Here is an 18,797-nt window from a genome sequence, read left to right as displayed (position 1 = left end):
TTTGGTGAAGATCCGGATTCAGATCCGGCTACTAAAATTTTTAAGTGATTTATCTGTACTGGTTCATTTTACATCATTTTATAGATCATAAATGGCAACCAAAATGTAAGCAACCAGAGCGCAAGCAACCAAAATGTAAGCAACCAGAGCGCAAGCAACCAAAATGTAAGCAATCAGGGTGTAAGCAGCCAGCATATAAGCAACCATAATGTAGGCAACCGACCTGTAAGCACTCTGAATGTAAGCACCCCTACCCTACAATGACGTGTCAATTTGGGAGGTGAAAATTAATTTTTGCAAATTTCTTCAGTGAGGGGTTTTTAAAATATGTTTTTGGATGTGAAGAATTCTAATCTGCTACTATTTTTGTGATTGGACAACATTTAGCCTGGTAAATCTACGTTTGATTAAAAAGCACATAAATTGCTCTCGGAAAACAATATTTATTAATTTTAGCTTCTCAAAATGTCAGGTAATGCTATAAAAAATTTAGTTTCTCTGCATAAAACATATCCTAGTAAGTATAGAACATATCCTTGTAATCATAAAACAGCATTAGAAAGTAATGACATCAATTTAAAAATATATTAAACAACAAGTTTCATCAAGTCTTGCTTTGATTCGTTCTCGGACATCAGCCGCCGACTTGCTTCTTGGCCTCTGATATAGCCCTCACGTTTCTCATGTGTATTCACCCTGCCTGCTGCCTCTGTGACTTGTTTCACACACCTCTCTATTGACTGAGTATGAGAGGGCCACTGTGGAACTTGCATAGGCTTGTCAAAGAACTTCTTTACTTCCGCTGTTGTCAGTTTACATGTCAAAGGAGGTTCATATACCCCGTCAGACCAGTCTATCAGCTCCAACAGGGAAGAAGCACTGGGGTTGATGGAAGGTGTCTTCCTGGGACGTACAGAAAGATCTCCAAGTGTGTCATCATCTCCGCCCCTCATGTCAACAATCTTTTGGACACCAGCTCTCCTCTCCTCTCTGTCATCTGAGCACAAGAGCGTCTGGATTATCATTTCGCTGAATGCATACCATGCTGAGCACTTGATGGTTGGCAAAACAACATCCACTACAGCCTGCTTTTGCAGCCTAACTAGCCGCAGCTGAAATAAGATGTGGCGTGAGCCTTCCACCCAAGAGTGTTTTACTTTGATGTTGAACCAACAGGGGTAGTACATACCAACAATGTATTCCACTATCAGTCTTAAGTTGTTGAGGGTTTTGCCTTTAACGCCATGTTTTGAAACCCATATGCGACAAAACCTGTTTGCTGTTGTCAGCCACCTTGAATGGCTCACTGGACCAATTTCAAGAAGGGCCAGATCTGTGGGAAGTTCTCCTGTCCTTATGGCCTGTGTGATCTTATACCCGTACGCTTGATCAGTAGAGAGATCCGTTAGCACATTGTCACTCAGTGAAATAAGAGGCTCTCCAATTGAGAGTTTGGTGAATGAAGGATCAATTTCAAGTTCTGTTGCAGTGTCTAGCATCTTGCCAATGTTACCTGTCCACTTGTTGTTAGACAAGGTCTTCCCATCCAGTGCTATGATCAAGTGTCGCAGGGGTAACTCATTAGTGTGGAGGGTACAAACCAACCAGATCAGCTTACGGCAAAGCTTCACCTCTACCCAATGCATGGAACCACCCTCCCAGCCAGTGTTAGCATTTGTAGAATCACCTCCAATGGCCTGCAGGCTTTTATCAATGCCCTTCTTCTTCATGAAATCTACAAGATTATCAGCAATAACTTCAGAAGTTTTTTTTCTCCTTGAGCCTTTCTCAGGAGTGAAGTGGTAGAGATATCTTCCACCTGGCTCACTGCACACAGAATAATGCTCTTTGATTATGCTGGGGAACTGACGATCTGAATTGTCTGCTTTCAGCATAACTTTAGTTGTATCTTTACAGCCGTCAAAGAATATGCAGTCAATTCCACCCTTCTTACAAAGATCATCAAATTCATGATCCAGGGATTTCATAACTTTTTCTTGGGCCATCTTGACTTTCTTGTGATCAACTACAAGTCTTTTGTCTTCTTCAGTGATCAAGCCAGCATCCATAAAGGCAGAAGTGGTGATGGCAGCTGTGGCACGCAGGCCAACACCATATCTGATGCTCTGCATAGCAACATTAGGTATTTCTAATGTGTTGTACATTGGCTTTTTATTGGAAGTGGAAGACGTGCTTGGTATTTCTAATGTCACTCCATAACTTCCATCCTTTCCATCTTGAGCATCAGCTAATTCAGCTATTTCTTCTTCATTTACATCATCACAGAAAATTATTTCATTTGATGGTATTGAAACATCCTGCTTACTTGTCTGCTTATATTCAGCAAGCCTTCTTCTCTCATCTTCTTGCCGCTTCTGCTTTTTGACTTGTCTGTTGTGCTCAGGCAGATCTGGCAAGCCAATCTGATGTGGTCCAATAGAACCAGACTTGTCTCTCTGACCTTTAATGAAAGCAAGTTCTTTCACAGGGATCTTCATCTCCTTACGGTATGTACAGTTAATGTGAGTTTCGTTTTTGCAAAGAGCATCTGCAGGGCAGCCAAATTCAGAGCATAAAACAATTTTACACTTGCAATTGAGGATGTCAAAAAGCTTGTCAAGTTTTGCAATGAAAGTCTCTTTGATATGTAGCTTTCCTCTCCCAAGAGATATGTTTTTGGCCTGCTCCCAGCTCTCTTGGATCTTGTTTAAGATTGTGACTCGTGAATTTACAACGGGGGCTACAAAAGAACTGTTTGCTCGTTCCCACTTTTCAAGCACTTTAGGGTAAATGTCCTTTGCAAGACTGTCTGCTGGGTAGTTTCTCACATCCTCACCACTTTGTTCTCTTAGCAGTAGCCCATATTTCATAGTCTCGCAGAGTTGGGAGTTCATAGGGAAACAACTCTCTACCACTTCCAATTAGGTTGCTCATATGTGTGAATGTCCCCAGTCTTGTCCTCCTTTTAGAAGGCATTGTAGGTCGCTTCACACTGATTAGGATGGTAGCACTGATGGACAAGTAATGTTCAGCACACTGATGAAGATGTTTCAACCTGTGAAATAAGCAAAAACAGCAGTGCATTATATATACAGTATATATAATATATATCGAGCGTACACACGGACACACACAGACAACCACAAATATATATATATACACATGTATATATATATATAATAATAATTATAATATATATTATAACAGCAAGTACTTGGCAATCATTTTTCATGATTTTCAGGCAATTTTACACATTTTTTTCATAAAGAAGTATTTTAAAAGGCACATTCAAAATTATCGGAAATTCCACAAAAACGTCAAAAAGTTATTATTTTTATGTAGCTTTTTACCAAGCAAAACTAAATTATATTAAATTAACAAAAATATCTTTAGAATTCCCAAGTCATGCTGCAACCTTTTAGCACCCATCATATTTGGAATTTGAAAGTTGAAAAATTCGACACACCCTGACCCTACATGTAAACTGCCAGAATGTAAGCAGCCTACGTGTAAGCAGTCAGTATGTAAGCAATCAAAATGTAAGCAGTCAGTATGTAAGCAATCAAAATGTAAGCAGCCGGGATGCAAGCGTCCAACATGTAAGCAATCAATGTAAGCAGCCAGAATTAGTCCAGTCAAAGTAGTGGCTTGATCCACCACTAATTGCAACAAAAAAAAATTCACTTCAGTGCATTTCACAAATATACCCTAAACAGAATACTAAAAGTATACCAAAATATATTTGGTGGAAAGGTGTCAAATTTGCATAATATACAAATTAGCTGCTGCCATTAGGAAAAATCAATTTTCCACAGTAATTCTGTATCTAAGTATCCAATCATGAAAATTAAGTGTCCAAACCCATGTTTTCAGGGTCATTGAATTGCATTGCAAGGCCAAACGCAATGGAGCTGGAAGGATTCTTGGTCTGGTTGCTTGCATAAGAGCTTGTCCTATTGATGCCACCTTTAAATCAACGTTTTAATCGGGAAACAAACAAAATGTAACTACTCAGCCTTTAGATACTCTGCAATAGAATAGAAACAATGCACATAATATAGCACTTTCCTATAAATGTAATGGTGACAGCTAATATTCGTATTCCATATAAATGTATGCATATAATTCATCCAAAATGTTTTACTCGAGCTTCGAGCTCGAGCTGTTTTACAGGAGAGAGCTAGAATAAACCATCTGTGATTTTTGTCTGTCATCAGGAGAAGTGAAGCAGATTGTGTCCCGGAAGTACTTGATCAGAAGAACCTTGGTCCGTCTGTTATCTATTTGCTGATGTGTCTCCAAGTTAGCATTGACGAGATCACGAATGTGGGTAACACTAGCTGCTAGTTTTGAAATCGAGACTATCAAACACACGTTTGCCGTTTAAGTCAATTGTGGCTGCCTGGTTTGATCGCTCGATATTTTCAAACAATGCATCAACTTGTCTTTTATACTTCAGCAAGTACTGTCGCAAGCAGTTCCCATGATAGAAGATATCTGCAGCAAACACATCACCAGCTGTATCCAGAAAAACACATCTTGTCTTAACTTCATCCTTATAAAAGTTTAAAGCATCTACGAACAATGCTGCTCGGTCAGACTCCGAGATGCGATACAACACCCGATTCCCATCACCACTACTCTATCTTGCTCTGTCACAGATTACACACTTCCTTTCTACGGCTTTGCTACTGGAACTAGTACTCTTCCGTCTTTTGGGGACCTCATATCTGTCACTGCTTTCTCCCTCTTCAACCTCCATTTGAACAAGTTCTGGCTCACTATTAGTTTTCATTGATCTCTTCGACTTCAGAATGTAAGTGGAATAACAGGCTTTTGGCTTTTGATGGTACTTGAATGTGTTGCTGCACATGTTTATTCTTGAGATGACTAAAGAATCATCCAATTGTTCTGCTGCCATCCGGATTTTGGCACGACCATCATCAGTTCCTGAAAAAAAGTTTCAGCACGAGTAAAATCTATATGGCCAACTGCTCTTGTAGCAGTTCATGTTATACATACAATTCACATAAAACTTGTAACTATATAATAAAAATGGAGATTATGGTAAAATTTACCTGTTAACGTTTTCCCTGATGCAGTGTTGCATATAACGCATGCAGTCCCATCATAAACTCCTTCGGCTGCTGACCTTGAGAACACTACAGTTTCCTGTAAAAAAGATTTTTTGCATAATTTCTGATGATAGAACAAATATTGTTTCAGATGGATTGTGAAGCAATGTGCGTAATACAACTATTTCTTTAAAACTTTACCATGTTTTAGTCACAGCAAGCAGGGATCGAAAGTAGAATTACTTGCCATCAGAGAACACTTTAACACCTACTGAAACAAAAAATAAACATCTAAATTAGGGTTCATTGTAGTTTTTTATGCAGATTGTTGCTAGACTTTTCTATTCAGGAATCAAGTAATTGAACAATAGGAACGAGAACAATAGGAATAATTGTGGTGCGTAACATGCTGAAATCGGTTTTTGGTAATTATCTTAAAAACCATTGACTTTTGGATATGACAATGTATTACTGACCCCCCATACTGTGGCCATTCCGCACATTTTGAGTGGTCAGGCAACCTATGTCCAACGGTTCTGGAGATACAGTCGTGGCGGATGGTAGTACTTCGCGCAAAAAGGGCGGGGTCATTTCACCCATTTCGCCCGCAATGGGAAATGTGTTACCAACCAAATATTGTTCCTGGACCTTCAATTAGTGGATTCCTGAAGAGTTTAGCTCTGGACATACAATTGCATACAACACCACCATGAGCTACTAGAGTAATTGACAGAAGTATTCATATTTCATACCCTTTGCTATGACACTGGAAATTTAGCTCAGGTGCCTCCCATTTCTCTTGATCATCTTTGAGATGAGTCTCCACCTTGATTGGAGTCCACCTGTGGTAAATTCAATTGATTGCACATGATTTGGAAAGGCACACACCTGTCTATATAAGGTCTCACAGCTGACAATGCATATCAGAGCAAAAACCAAGCCATGAGGTCGAAGGAACTTCCTGCAGAGCTCAGAGACAGGATTGTGTCGAGGCACAGATCTGGGGAAGCCTACAAAAAATCTCTGCTGCATTGAAGGTTCCCAAGAGCACAGTGGCCTCCATAATTCTTAAATGGAAGAAGTTTTGAACAACCAGGACTCTTCCTCGAGCTGGCCGCCCGGCCAAACTGAGCAATCGGGGGAGAAGGGCCTTGGTAATAGAGGTGATCAAGAACCCGATGGTCACTCTGCCTGAGCTCCAGAGATCCTGTGTGGAGATGGGAGAAACTTCCAGAAGGACAACCATCACTGCAACACTCCACCGATCTGGGCTTTATGGCAGAGTGGCCACACGGAAACCTCTCATCAGTGAAAGACACATGAAAGCCCGCTTGGAGTTTGCAAAAAAGCACCTAAAGGACTCTCAGACTGTGAGAAACAAGATTCTGTGGTCTGATGAAACCAAGATTGAACTGTTTGGCTTCCGTTTGGCCAGCTCTCGGAGGAGCTCTGTTTGGTCAGCTCTGTTTGGCTAGTTCTAGGAAGAGTCCTGGATGTTCCAAACTTCTTCCATTTAAGAATTATGAGGCCACTGTGCTCTTGGGAACCTTTAATGCAGCAGAATTTTTTTGTAGGCTTCCCCAGATCTGTGCCTCGACACAATCCTGTCTCTGAGCTCTGCAGGCAGTTCCTTCGAGCTCATGGCTTGGTTTTTGCTCTGATATGCATTGTCAGCTGTGAGACCTTATATAGACAGGTGTGTGCCTTTCCAAATCATGTCCAATCAATTGAATTTACCACAGGTGGACTCCAATCAAGGTGGAGAAACATCTCAAAGATCAAGAGAAATGGGAGGCACCTGAGCTAAATTTCAAGTGTCATAGCAAAGGGTCTGAATACTTATGTCAATGTGATATTTCAGTTTTTTCTTTTTAATAAATTTGCAAAACTTTCTAAAATCCTGTTTTCTCTTTGTCATTATGGGGTATTGAGTGTAGATTGATGAGGGAAAAAATGAATTTAAACGATTTCAGCATAAGGCTGCAACATAACAAAATGTGAAAAAAGTTAAGGGGTCTGAATACTTTCTGAATGCACTGTATATGTTGCCATCCCATTCATTCTCTGCATTCAACAGCATTTCCATGTATCTCTTCCCTCTTCCTTTAATTCCATCTGGGTCCATAACGATTTGTCCCACTTCATCCTTCAAGCAACTCACCCCCATCACATCGCATCTCTCTTTCGCTATCTGCTTTCCAATCCTAAATACCGCTCTCTGACCCTCTTCCGAATCCAAGCATTCTCCGAACATTTTCCTACATGCTTCCTGCGCCTTTGCTACCTCTTTCTTTGCAGCCTTCTTGGCTGCCTTATAACTTTCATGCTCTGCCTTTTCTGCCCCCGTACCCTTCGCATTCTGCCACTCCTTGACTTCTTCCTCTTCTCGTCGATCCTTTTTCCAACTTCATCATCCCTCCACCATGTTTCCGAGTGCCTCGGTGGTCCTTTTGTCCATCCACATACCTCACCAACGGCTCCCAACAGACTATCTTTCATTGACATCCAACCACGTTCAAGCTCAACCACATCATCCTCTACCAGTCTACCATACTCAGCCTCTCTTTTAACTCCTCCCTCACTGCCACCTCTTTCAACCTCGACACCTTCATTCTCGGTAGGTACTTCATGCGCCGAGCTCTCCTCGCACCTTTCACCCTTATGTCGCAGACAACCAAGTGGTGCTGTGAAACAGCCTCCTCCCCCGGGATCTCCTCCTACCACAACAACTTCCTCATCTTTCACGTTTTCCATCAGCTTCTCTATCGCACACCAGAACTTGTCCTTCTCTTCATGTCCTACCTTGTCCTACCGACCTGCGGAGCATATCCTGAGATGACGTTCACCAAGAGCTTTCCAATCATCATTTTCACCATCATCAACCTTTCACTCACTCTCGTCCCGTGGTTCCTAACCTGGGTTCGACCGAACCCCAGGGGTTCAGTGAGCCAGTCTCAGGGGTTCGGCGGAGGTCCTCCGAAGCGCATTGCAATTTTTTTATTTTTTTTTAAAGTTTTGATTCAATTTTGAATCTATGTGTAATTACGCTTATTATTAATATTATTATTATTTTGCTATGTATGTTACGAACGAATGGAAATGTTATTTGTAATTGTATTCCCATCCCATTCATGGTTTCTCTGGTCTGTGTTTAAGATAAGTAGTTTCACACTGACTGTAGTAAGTTGAATCAATGAGCAACTTGCTAATTATTCTGTTGATGGTGCTTACTTACTTACTTGCTTACTTACTTACTGGATTTTGGACTTTGCAGGTGTTCAGAAATTCCAGTGAATAGCCTCGATTAGCTTGCCGTGTGCCGTGCGTCATTGGTCGCGCCGTAGTTTGGAGTTACTGATTAATTGAAAAGTAAGTTGGAAATGTTTGTGGATATGCAGGGTGGGTTCAGAGTTATATTAAAGTCAAAAGTGGATGGTGATTATAAAATATGATTGAATTACTCAGAAAATTAGGTGGAGGTGATATAAATCCTTTGTTCGCAATTCAAAACTAACAATTCGCAGTTTTCTATGTAATATTATAATGGAATTTGAGGTGAAATAGAGTTGAGTAGAAAATAAATCCCGGCATCGTACCCTTTTTTTTTTTTTTTTTTTTTTTTTTTGTGTACAGAATCGAGGCTCGTGAAAGAGCTAACATTTATCACAAAAAGAAATCAAAGAGACAAACAAACAAAGTATATAAAAAGGCGAGCGGTAGACAAGATGGGGAGAGAAGGGGAAGCACATAAACACAACATTTGAGAGCAGGGACATCGGGACTGTGTGGGATGGAGAGGGATTGGGGGAAGGCGGCGTGGGAAGGGGGGGGGGGGGGAGGGCGGGAGAAGTATAAACACAGTACACCAAGGACTTCCAGGAAAGAGGTTAGTATTTCAAAAAAGTGGATTTAGGGTGAAATTAGCAGGGGTAGAAAAGATCAAGGTTTTGGATGGAGGAAGTTAAGAGATGGTGGTGAACAGCTGTTTTAAAGACGTGGAGGGAGGAGTGGGATTGAAGAGAGTGAGGGAGTTTGTTCCAGAGGCGGAAGAAAAGAGGAATGAAGGAGTGAAGGTCAGCAGAGTCTTGATTTTGGCAGTTTAACCATAAGAGGGTTGCAGGCAGATCTTGTGCGACCTGTAGGAATATTTGGGGGACAGAGCCCAGAGAGAGCTGGAGGAGCAAGGCCGGAGAGGAGTCAGTAGAAGACAGAAAGCCCACCAACCTGCCTGCGGTGAGTAAGTGAAAGGCCTCGGAGGTAGCTTCATCGCGGGAGATTCCAATGATTCTGAACGCTTTGGTTTCAACAGCGTGAAGACGAGCTCGGTGTGAGGCAGGAGCACCAGCCCAGAGGGGGGAAGAGTATTCCATTGAGCTGCGGATGAAAGCCTTATATGTGGTGAGGAGCTCAGGTGTGACAAGGAAGGACTCCGCACGACGGAGGATGCCCAGTCGGCGACTGGCTTTGGAGGCCAGATTTGAAATGTGGTTTTCCCAGGAAAGATCATGGCAGATAGTGAGACCCAAAAGCTTGAGTGACAGAACTTCTTGGAGAGGATTATTCAGAAAGTGGATGGGAGGGTTGTCCAGTCGGTCTTTTCAGAGAGACATCATAAAAGTGTGAGATTTGTCAGGATTGAAAGACATGTTCCACTTGTTTGCCCAGTCTGTGATTTTGTCCAGGTCTGCAGAGAGTGAGGAGGCTGCAGGCTGCAGACTGCCGATCTGAGGGATGAGGAATGGAGCGGTAGAGAGTGGAGTCATCAGCAAAGAGATAGAGGATTTTCAAGTGAGTCGGACAGATCATTGATGAAGACCAGAAAAAGCACAGGGCCCAGAACACTGCCTTGGGGAACTCCAGCCTGAACAGGAAGAGGAGATGAGAGAAACCCATTCAGGGCCACACGTTGACTACGACTAGAGAGGAAGTCCGCCAGCCATGTGTGTAGATTTCCATGGATACCAAAGGAGGAGCGTTTGGTGAGCAGAGCGGGGTGCCAGACGGTATCGAAGGCACGTGATATGTCAAGGGAGACAGCTCTAATTTCCTGTTTGGCATTGAGGACCTCCATCCATTGTTGAGACAGCAGAAGCAGCATGTCCAGAGCAGAGTGACCAGGTCTGAAACCAAATTGATGATCAGAGATCAAGCCATTGGAGAAGAGGAAAGATTTCATATCCGAAGCAATGATGGATTCCATGACTTTGCTGATAATTGGGAGAAGGCTGATTGGTCTGTAGTTGCTAGGATCTGTTTTTGCACCTTTTTGTGTAAAGCGGTGATGTTGGCTGATTTCCAAGCAGATGGCAGATGACCTTGAGCAAAAGAGAGGGTGAAGAGAACAGAGAGGGAGTGAAAGAGCGGAAGAACAGGATTTTAGGACCAGTGGGCTGATGCCGGCAGGTCCAGTTGCAGAATCAGAGTCGAGGGTTGACAGAAACTTTTCCACCTTGTCAGGAGGAAAGGACACGGAGTCCAGGAGCGACTGGGTACGGTGGGTACAGAGAGGGATGGGTTTGGGACACAAGATTTAGAGGCAAACACAGAGTTGAGGCATTCAGCTTTTTCATGTGCGGAATCAGCCGTGTCGCCATTTGAGGTGAGGGAGGGGATGGAGGGGGAACAAACACCAGAAACAGATTTGACCAGACGCCACCAGGATTTGGAAGAGGGAGACAGACAGGAGAGTTCAGTCTTGAGAATGGAGAGATAGTTTCCTGGCTCTCCTGAGGGTGGAGACACACTTGTTTCGGGCTTTGTGAAAGGAAATGAGATTTCCTTCCGTTGGATTAGCTTTCCAGGAGACGAAGGCAAGTTGTTTCTGGGCAACAGCCTCACCACAAGATTCCGTGTGCCATGGACGGGAGGAAGGGTATGACAACTGAAGACGAGTTGGGATAAATCTGTGCATGAGAGAGAGCAATTTACTTTGGAAGAATTCCCAGGATGAGTTGATGTCAGAGGCGGTAGAGATGGGAGACCAGTCCAGATGATTGATGGCTGCTTGAAGACCGTGCCAGTTGGCCTGAGTGAAAATGCCAGACTCGTCGACGCTGAGGAGGCTCCCTGAGAATGGTCAGAGAGATGTCCACTTTAACAAGCACATGATCAGATGAGCCGGTTGGAGCAGAATAAGAGCAGCAGACATTTTCAGGGAAGTTAGTCATAACCAAGTCCAGAAGAGAAGATTCTCCGTTGACTGAGATCTGGGTCGGGAAATTGACAGATTGAGTCAGTCCCAGTGAGTCGCAGAAGTCCTTTGCTGAGGAGCCATGGCTGGTGAGAGAGGTACCCACACCTAGCCAACTGGCATGGTGACAATTGAAATCACCACATATGAGGAAGAGAGAGTTTGGATGAGTAGATAGAAGTTGGTCCATATTATCAGACAGCGAGATGTAGATGGATTCATCACTGTTTGGTGGACGGTACAACACACATATGAACAAGAGGTGGGAGCGAAGGGGAAGCCGTAGCCAGAGGTATTCCTGGGGGTGAGGTGGAGAGAGGGCAGTGCAGGGCGAGTGAGAAAGAGAGTTTTTGATAAAGATAGCGACCCCACCTCCAGGACGAGGCTCAGGTCTATCATACCGGAGGAGGGAGTAACCCGGGAGAGATACTAAGGAATCGGAGACATCATGAAGGAGGAAAGTTTCTGTTAAGCAGATCACATCTGGTTTGTCAGAAGCAACCTGCATGGAGAGATCAGTTAAGTTTGAACGAAGGCCCCGGATGTTTGAGGTCCATACCGTTAATGAAGAGGAAGGGGGAGTATCGGATACAGAACAGGGGGGGGGGGGGAGGGGTAGGGTAAGATGTGGAAGAGGAGGAAGAGGTAGGGAGAGCTGTTGGAGGTGTGTCAGAGATTTCAGAATAGCTCGGAGAAAAGGAAGGATGGGGCGGACAAAAGGTTTGATGGTGATTGGGTGAGGCGCAGTGAGGTGTTATTTGAGGAGGGGGAAGAGCGAGGCAGAAGGTTGGGGGATATGGAGGTGAGAGTTGGAAGGGGGACGAAGCGGGGAGGACGCTTTGAGGAGGAGGGGTGAGAGGGGGGAAATGGAGAAGAAATGAGGGTGGGGAGATTTGAAGGGGAGGGGCGAGGGGGGAGTTTATGAGGGGAGGGGTTAGTGGGGAGTTTAGGAGGGAAGGGACAAGGGCATGGATTTGAAAGGGATGGGAGATGGGGGAGATTTGGAGGGGAGGGGGAGTCTAGGAGGGGTGGGGCGAGGGGGAGTCTTGGAGGGGAAGGGTGTGGGGGGAGTTTAGGAGGGGAGGATTTGGAGGGGAGGGGTGAGATTGGATTTTGTAAAGTGTACGATTAATGGGAAACGAACATTTATTGCAAAATGAGTTTCTTGTGACCTTCGAGTCAAAAATACGTTTGAGGACGCTGGAGGGGGGGGGGGGGGGGGTGCAGAGCAGGAGAATTTAGGGAATGTATGAAAGAGGCGCACTGTAAGAGATAGAATTTTTTTTTGGAATGAATAGATTTGGTGAGCAAGTCGAAAGCAACCTTTTAAAGAAGAAGAAGAAAAAGGTTGTTATAATACACGACAGAATACAGTACTTCAGGGGAAAGTTTAAACATTTTAAAGTTTAACAGTGAAAACTATCTGGGGAAATGTGGGTGAAACACGTGGTCGAAGAACAAACGAACGAATAAGAACAACAAATAAACGAATAAGAACAACGAATAAGAACAGCGAAGGAAATGTTTTTTGTTTTTGAGTTGAGATTTATAAGTATTATAACTATAAGATATATATAACATAACTTATATTATAACATAATATAATATATTATCTATATTATAATAGGCGTAGGTGATCCTTCTGTCCGGGGGTGTGGCTACACCCGGTCTGGGAGGGGCTACAAACCCAAATATCCACCATTTTCTTTCCTCACATAGCTTTGAGGCGTGTTTTGTTAGGCCTGTGGTGTCTTGCTTAATTTTACGATTGCTTAATTCACGATTTTAATTTTTATCGATGGTTTTAGACTCGGTGTCAGAAATAATTTGAAGGATTAGGGGGAGGGAGAAGGGGGAGGGAGAGGGGGAGGGGAAGGGGGAAAGGGGAGGGGGTAGGGTGGAGGTGGAAGGGAGGGGGTAGGGTGGAGGGAGAAGGGGCAAGGGAGGATGGAGGGCGGAGGGCGGAGGGGGGGGAAGGGGAGGATGGAGGGGGGAGGGGAGGGAGAAGGGGCAAGGGAGGATGGAGGGGGGAGGGGAGGGAGAAGGGGCAAGGGAGGATGGAGGGGGAGGGCGGAGGGGGGAGGGGAGGGGAAGGGGAGGGGGGAGGGAGAGGGGGGGAGGGGAGGGAGAGGGGGGAGGGGATGGGGAGAGGGGTGGAGGGGAGGGGAGGGGGAGAGGGGTGGAGGGGAGGGGAGGGGAAGGGAGAAGGGCAAGGGAGAGGGGGGGAGGTGGGGGAAGGGGAAGGGGAGGGGGTGGGGAAGGGGGAAAGGGGAGGGGGTAGGGTGGAAGGGGAAGGGAGGGGGTAGGGTGGAGGGGGAAGGGAGGGGGTAGGGTGGAGGGGGAAAGGAGGGAGAAGGGGCAAGGGAGGATGGAGGGCGGAGGGGGGAGGGGAGGGGGAGGGGAAGGGGAGGGTGGAGGGGAGGGAGAAGGGGCAAGGGAGGGGGGAGGGGGGAGGGGAGGGGAAAGGGGGGAGGGAGAGGGGGGAGGGGGGAGAGGGGGGATAGGGGGAGGGGGGAGGGAGGGGGGAGGGGAGGGAGAGGGGGAGGGAGAGGGAATGGAGAGGGGAAGAATGGAGAGGGGGGAGGAGAGGGGAGGGGGAAGTGGAGGGGAGGGGGAGGGGGAGGGAGGAGGGGGTGGGAGGGGAGGATGGAGGGAGGGGGTGGGAGGGGAGGGAGGAGGGTGGAAGGGGAGGGAAGAGGGGGGAGGGGTGGAGGGGGGAGGGGAGGGCGAAGGGGAGGATGGAGGGGAGGGGAGGTAACATTACATTACACACACACAAACTGTGTTTTATGTTCAATGGTCTGGCGGCGGGGATGGAACATCACGTGATCACGTGATCGCTCTGAGCGAATCAGCGCGCTGCTCTGCCACCGGCTCAGATTCCGTGTATAATATTCCTCGCTGAAAAAAAAATCTGTGAAACAGGCTACTATCTATGCTAAATCATGCTAAATGCTAATCATGCTAAAATCTATGCTACTTGCTGTGAGTTTATGGCGGCAAGGAACATCACGTGATCGCTCTGAGCGAATCAGCGCGCTGGTCTGCCACCGGCTCAGAATCCGTGTATAATATTCCTCGCTGAAAAAAAATATGGATCTAAAGATGAAAGAAAAAAAAAACCTATGTGGTGTGAATGGCAATGTTCCTCGCTGAAATGTGAAAAAACGCAATCGCTTTTCGCTCTGAATTACGTGCGACCGCGTAACTGTGAGTTTATGGCGGCAAGGAACATCACGTGATCGCTCTGAGCGAATCAGCGCGCTGCTCTGCCACCGGCTCAGAATCCGTGTATAATATTCCTCGCTGAAATGCGCTGAGGTAAAAATATGGTAAAAAAATATTATGAAATAATGTTTTTTAGGTAGGCCATGTTCTTCCCAGGCCCAATGGCCATGTCTATACCAAATATCAAGCACGTGAGCCTCTCCGTTTAGGAGTCTATCGGTAACATCACACACACACACACACAAACTGTTTTATATATATAGATTATAACATAACTATAAGTTATGTTTTCTTCGTTAAAATTTCTCAGTTTTCAGAGGGGTACTGATTATATTTAAGCATGTTCCTTTTTAAATTTTTGTCATATAATTATTTGCCCGAACTCAATTAAGATCAGTTTGTTACTTTTTTATATTTTTTTTGCAGTATGCCGAGCAAAAAAAGGAAGTGGTCAGAGGATTACGTGCGGTACGGGTTCACGTGTTTGACGGAACGGGAAGGAAGTCAGCGTCTTCAATGCATGCTTTGCAATGTCAAGTTGAGCAACTCCAGCCTAGCACCAGCAAAACTATAGGAACACTTAAAAAAACTGCACAGCGAGGGGCCGTACAAAGACGCAACGCTGGATGAATTCAAATTGAAGAGAGTCCGATTCGACGCAAATGCTACCTTGCCCACTCTCGGCTTCGTTCCAATTGACAAACCGATCCTCACCGCGTCGTATGAAGTTGCGTACCTGATCGCAAAGCAGGGCAAACCGCACACCGTTGGCGAGACACTCATCAAACCGGCCACGTTGAAGATGGCCAACATCATGCTGGGAAAAGCTGCTGAAAACAAGTTGTCTCTCGTTCCACTCTCAAATGACACCATCAGATGCAGAATCGACGACATGAGCGACGACATCCTCGCCCAGGTAGTTGCAGATTTAGTCGCGAGCCCGACGAAATTCAGCCTTCAACTCGACGAGACCACCGACGTTTCGAATTTGAGCCAGCTCATCTTATTTGTGTGTTATGTCAAAGGAGGCGAGATCAAGGAAGACTTTCTGTTCTGCAAGCCTCTCACAACAACGACGAAGGCAGCTGACGTGAAGAAGCTTGTGGATGGCTTCTTCAGAAGCAACGGCTTCTCATGGAACATGGTGTCTGCAGTTTGCTCGGACGGAGCTCCAGCCATGCTGGGATGCCACTCCGGTTTTGGAGCGCTGGTGAAGGCCGGTGCACCACACATCATCGTCATGCACTGCGTCCTGCACAGACATGCGCTGGCATCAAAAACCCTGCCTCTAAAACTGGCCAATGTTCTGAAAAATCGTCGTTGAAACTGTGAATTACGTGCAAAGCCGTGCTCTGAATCATCGCATCTTCAAAGAGCTGTGCAATGAAATCGGCTCTGAATTCGAAGTCCTTCTCTTCCACTCTAACGTTCGATGGTTATCACGAGGGAAGGTAGTGAGCCGTGTTTTTGCCTTGCGTGTAGAATTAGCCCTGTTTTTGCGAGAACACCAGCATTGCCATGCAACGCACTTCCAAGAGTCACAGTTCATCCTCGCCTTGGCGTACTTGGCTAACATCTTCGACGCACTCGATCATCTCAATTGCCAGATGCAGGGCGGTGGAGTGAATGTCATCGAATCTGAAGAAAAGCTGAGCGCTTTCCGAAAGAAGTTACCGTTGTGGATGCGGCGAACAGAGAATGACAACTTCGCGAACTTTTCGCTACTGGACGAGTGCGTGAGCGGGATCGAAGATGAGTCTGAAGTTGGAGGCACTGCTGTACCGGGCGAACTGAAGTAAGCGATTGCCACGCACTTGGATGAGCTGGGAAAGTCATTCGACGGCTACTTCCCCGACCAAGAGCAATACCCAGCATGGGTGTGGCAGCCGTTTACTTTCGACGTTGCAACGGCAGATGTCAACAACCAATACCTCGACAACCTCATCGAACTTCAGCAGAGCCAGACTCAACAACAACTATTTGGCACAACAACGCTCTCAACGTTTTGGTGCCGCCAAATGGAAGGGTATCCTCACATCGCTAAAATTGCCCTTGATATCCTCACGCCGTTCGTTACAACGTATCTCTGCGAGCATGCGTTTTCGAAACTGGTGGACATTAAAACAAAAAAAAGGAGCAGGCTTGCATGCGAAAATGATTTGAGGGTGGCCCTTGCCAAAACAAAACCATGCATTTCCCAGATCACCTCCCGAAAAGAAGAACAGAAAACGCATTAAGATGCAATTCTTCTTAATTTTTTGGTCAAATTTGAGGGGTTCCGCGAGTGTTCGGTGGGTTTCATTTGGGTTCAGCGCCTTTAAAAAGGTTAAGAACCACTGCTCTAGTCACACTCACCATACTGTCTACAAACTACTCAGAAAACAGGACAGTGAGAGAGATAGTGAGGGTGAGATTTGTCAGGATTGAAAGACATTTCCAAGTGTTTGACCAGCTTGGGATTTTGTGAAGGAGGGCAGAGGCTGCAGCCTGTCTGTCTGAAGGATGAGGGATGTCAGAGCACAGGGTGGGGTTATCGGCAAATAGATAAAGGGGATTTTCCAGAGGGTCAGAGAGATCATTTATGAAGATCAGGAATAGGACTGGGCCCAGAACACTGCCTTGGAGGCACTCCAGCCTTGACAGGGAGAAGAGATGAAAGGATTCCGTTGAGTGCCACACATTGGCTATGAGAGTAGAGGTCAGTATGCCATGTGTGGAGTCGGCCTTCGGTGCCATAGACAGTTTGGAGAGTAAGACGGGATGCCAGACTGTATCAAAAGCTCCAGATATGTCCAGAGGGATGGTGCTGATATCATGTCTGACATTGAGGGCCTCCATCCATTGTTGGGTAAATAGACACAGCATGTCCAAGGTGGAGTGACCTGGTCTGAAACCAAATTGATGATCTGAGATGAGGTTTGAGGAAAGGAAGGATTTCATATCAACTGTGATGATGAATTCCATGACCTTGCTGATGATTGGAAGTAAGCTAAGAGGTCTGTAGTTGAGAGGATCTGGTTTTGCACATTTTTATGTAAAGCAGTGGTTGGTAGATTTCCAAACAGATGGAAGATGACCTCACACAAATGATAAGGTTTTTGTTGTTGTTTCGAATGCAGCCTGTGGCTGCTGGTTGCATCATTTCTCTGGAGGCGCGTTTATGCGGCTGATGCAGTGCCCCAATTACCAGCGAGCTGGTGCTCAATTTGCCGAACTCAGAAGGATGACAGGCTGAGTCAACCCCACCTGGCATTAATTCAACGATTGACCGGGATTCATACTCAGGATCCTGTGATCCCAAGCCAACACCAGGTGATGTGAGAAGGGCAGAGAGGATGTGGCAGAGCCACCTTCACTCGTTGGTTGGAGGTGAGGTACATTATTTTATCGACGTTTTCGTGCGGCGTGACTCTGTCTGGAGACCATTGCAGCAACCATATGATGGGCCTTACAAAGTTCTACAATGCTACGAAGCCTTAATACAATAGTACTCGATGGTCGTGAGACGGTCTCCATAGATCACTTGATGCCAGCTTTTCTTGACGCAGCATCAAAGCCGGCCGTCCCCCCGACCTGTGGGTCGACACCTACCACGTCACCCTTACCGTCATATACGATTCACTCTGGGCACCATGTACACTTCTCAGCACGATATTCATGAGTACATTTTGCTGTTGACCATTTGTCTTTGCTGTGACTTTTATTTTTTACATGTAGTCAACATCTCTTATTCTACATTATGTTGGCTGTAGATCATTCAACTACACTGTCTGCATGTCTGTCTCTCTGTACTCCCATTTCGGAGACACAGACATCATAGGCCTATATCTTACTCATCTTCACCTCGCTCTTCCATGAGCCTCGACCTTGTGACGAAAAATAAATAAATGGAGAATTTAAGAATGGTTATTGATTTTAAAAAGGTTGATATAAATATTTTATTCTGCCTCTGCGTTTACATTTTAATTTCTCCACCACACTCAAGTCAAGAGAGCTGCAGGATGTCGGCCTCAGGACAGGGCCGCGTTGGTGACGCCGCGTAAATTAAAAAAACAAAGCAAATGAGTCGTAAAACGACTTAAATAACCCATGATTGACAAACACACACAGGGAGGACATTTATACTATTTTATCGTCTCACATGTTATGAGGAAATCTAAGCCGATCACGCCGCACCGACATCAATTTGCGTCTCCACAAGAAAGGGGAAAGGCCAACGACACGTGATCGCTCGACGACCAATGAGGATTGAGGAAGGGCGTTTTTGGGGAATGCCGATTCGTCGTGCTTGCCACGAACCCCAT

At 45.5% G+C, this 18,797-nt stretch overlaps 1 protein-coding gene across 5 annotated transcripts; it reads right to left on the bottom strand.

Moving 5' to 3' along the window:
* Positions 1-62: 62 nt before the first annotated feature.
* On the bottom strand, positions 63-18,736 carry LOC137418558 (uncharacterized). Of its 5 annotated transcripts, XM_078783376.1 has the most exons (5): positions 18,635-18,692; positions 5,277-5,343; positions 5,079-5,172; positions 4,783-4,950; positions 63-3,055 (listed from the first exon to the last, which is right to left on the bottom strand). In XM_078783376.1, the coding sequence occupies exon 5, from the start codon at positions 2,892-2,894 to the stop codon at positions 588-590; it is 2,307 nt and encodes a 768-aa protein (XP_078639502.1). In that variant the 5' UTR covers positions 2,895-3,055; positions 4,783-4,950; positions 5,079-5,172; positions 5,277-5,343; positions 18,635-18,692; the 3' UTR covers positions 63-587. The 5 variants fall into 5 exon arrangements, with proteins under 5 accessions (XP_078639502.1, XP_078639503.1, XP_078639500.1 ...); XM_078783377.1 differs by lacking the exon at positions 4,783-4,950 and having other exon boundaries at positions 5,277-5,346; positions 18,635-18,736; XM_078783374.1 differs by lacking the exon at positions 5,277-5,343 and having other exon boundaries at positions 18,635-18,718.
* Between the last annotated feature and the right edge of the window lie 61 nt (positions 18,737-18,797).

The sequence above is a fragment of the Myxine glutinosa genome, chromosome 8 (assembly GCF_964187855.1).
Source record: "Myxine glutinosa chromosome 8, kmMyxGlut1.1, whole genome shotgun sequence".
In the NCBI taxonomy this organism is placed as follows: domain Eukaryota; kingdom Metazoa; phylum Chordata; class Myxini; order Myxiniformes; family Myxinidae; genus Myxine; species Myxine glutinosa.
This window is presented reverse-complemented; position numbering and strand designations above follow the sequence as displayed.

Bases quoted from the DNA above. Each gene is read 5' to 3' on its own strand.
- LOC137418558 (XM_078783377.1), bottom strand. From the start codon at position 2,894: ATGAACTCCCAACTCTGCGAGACTATGAAATATGGGCTACTGCTAAGA.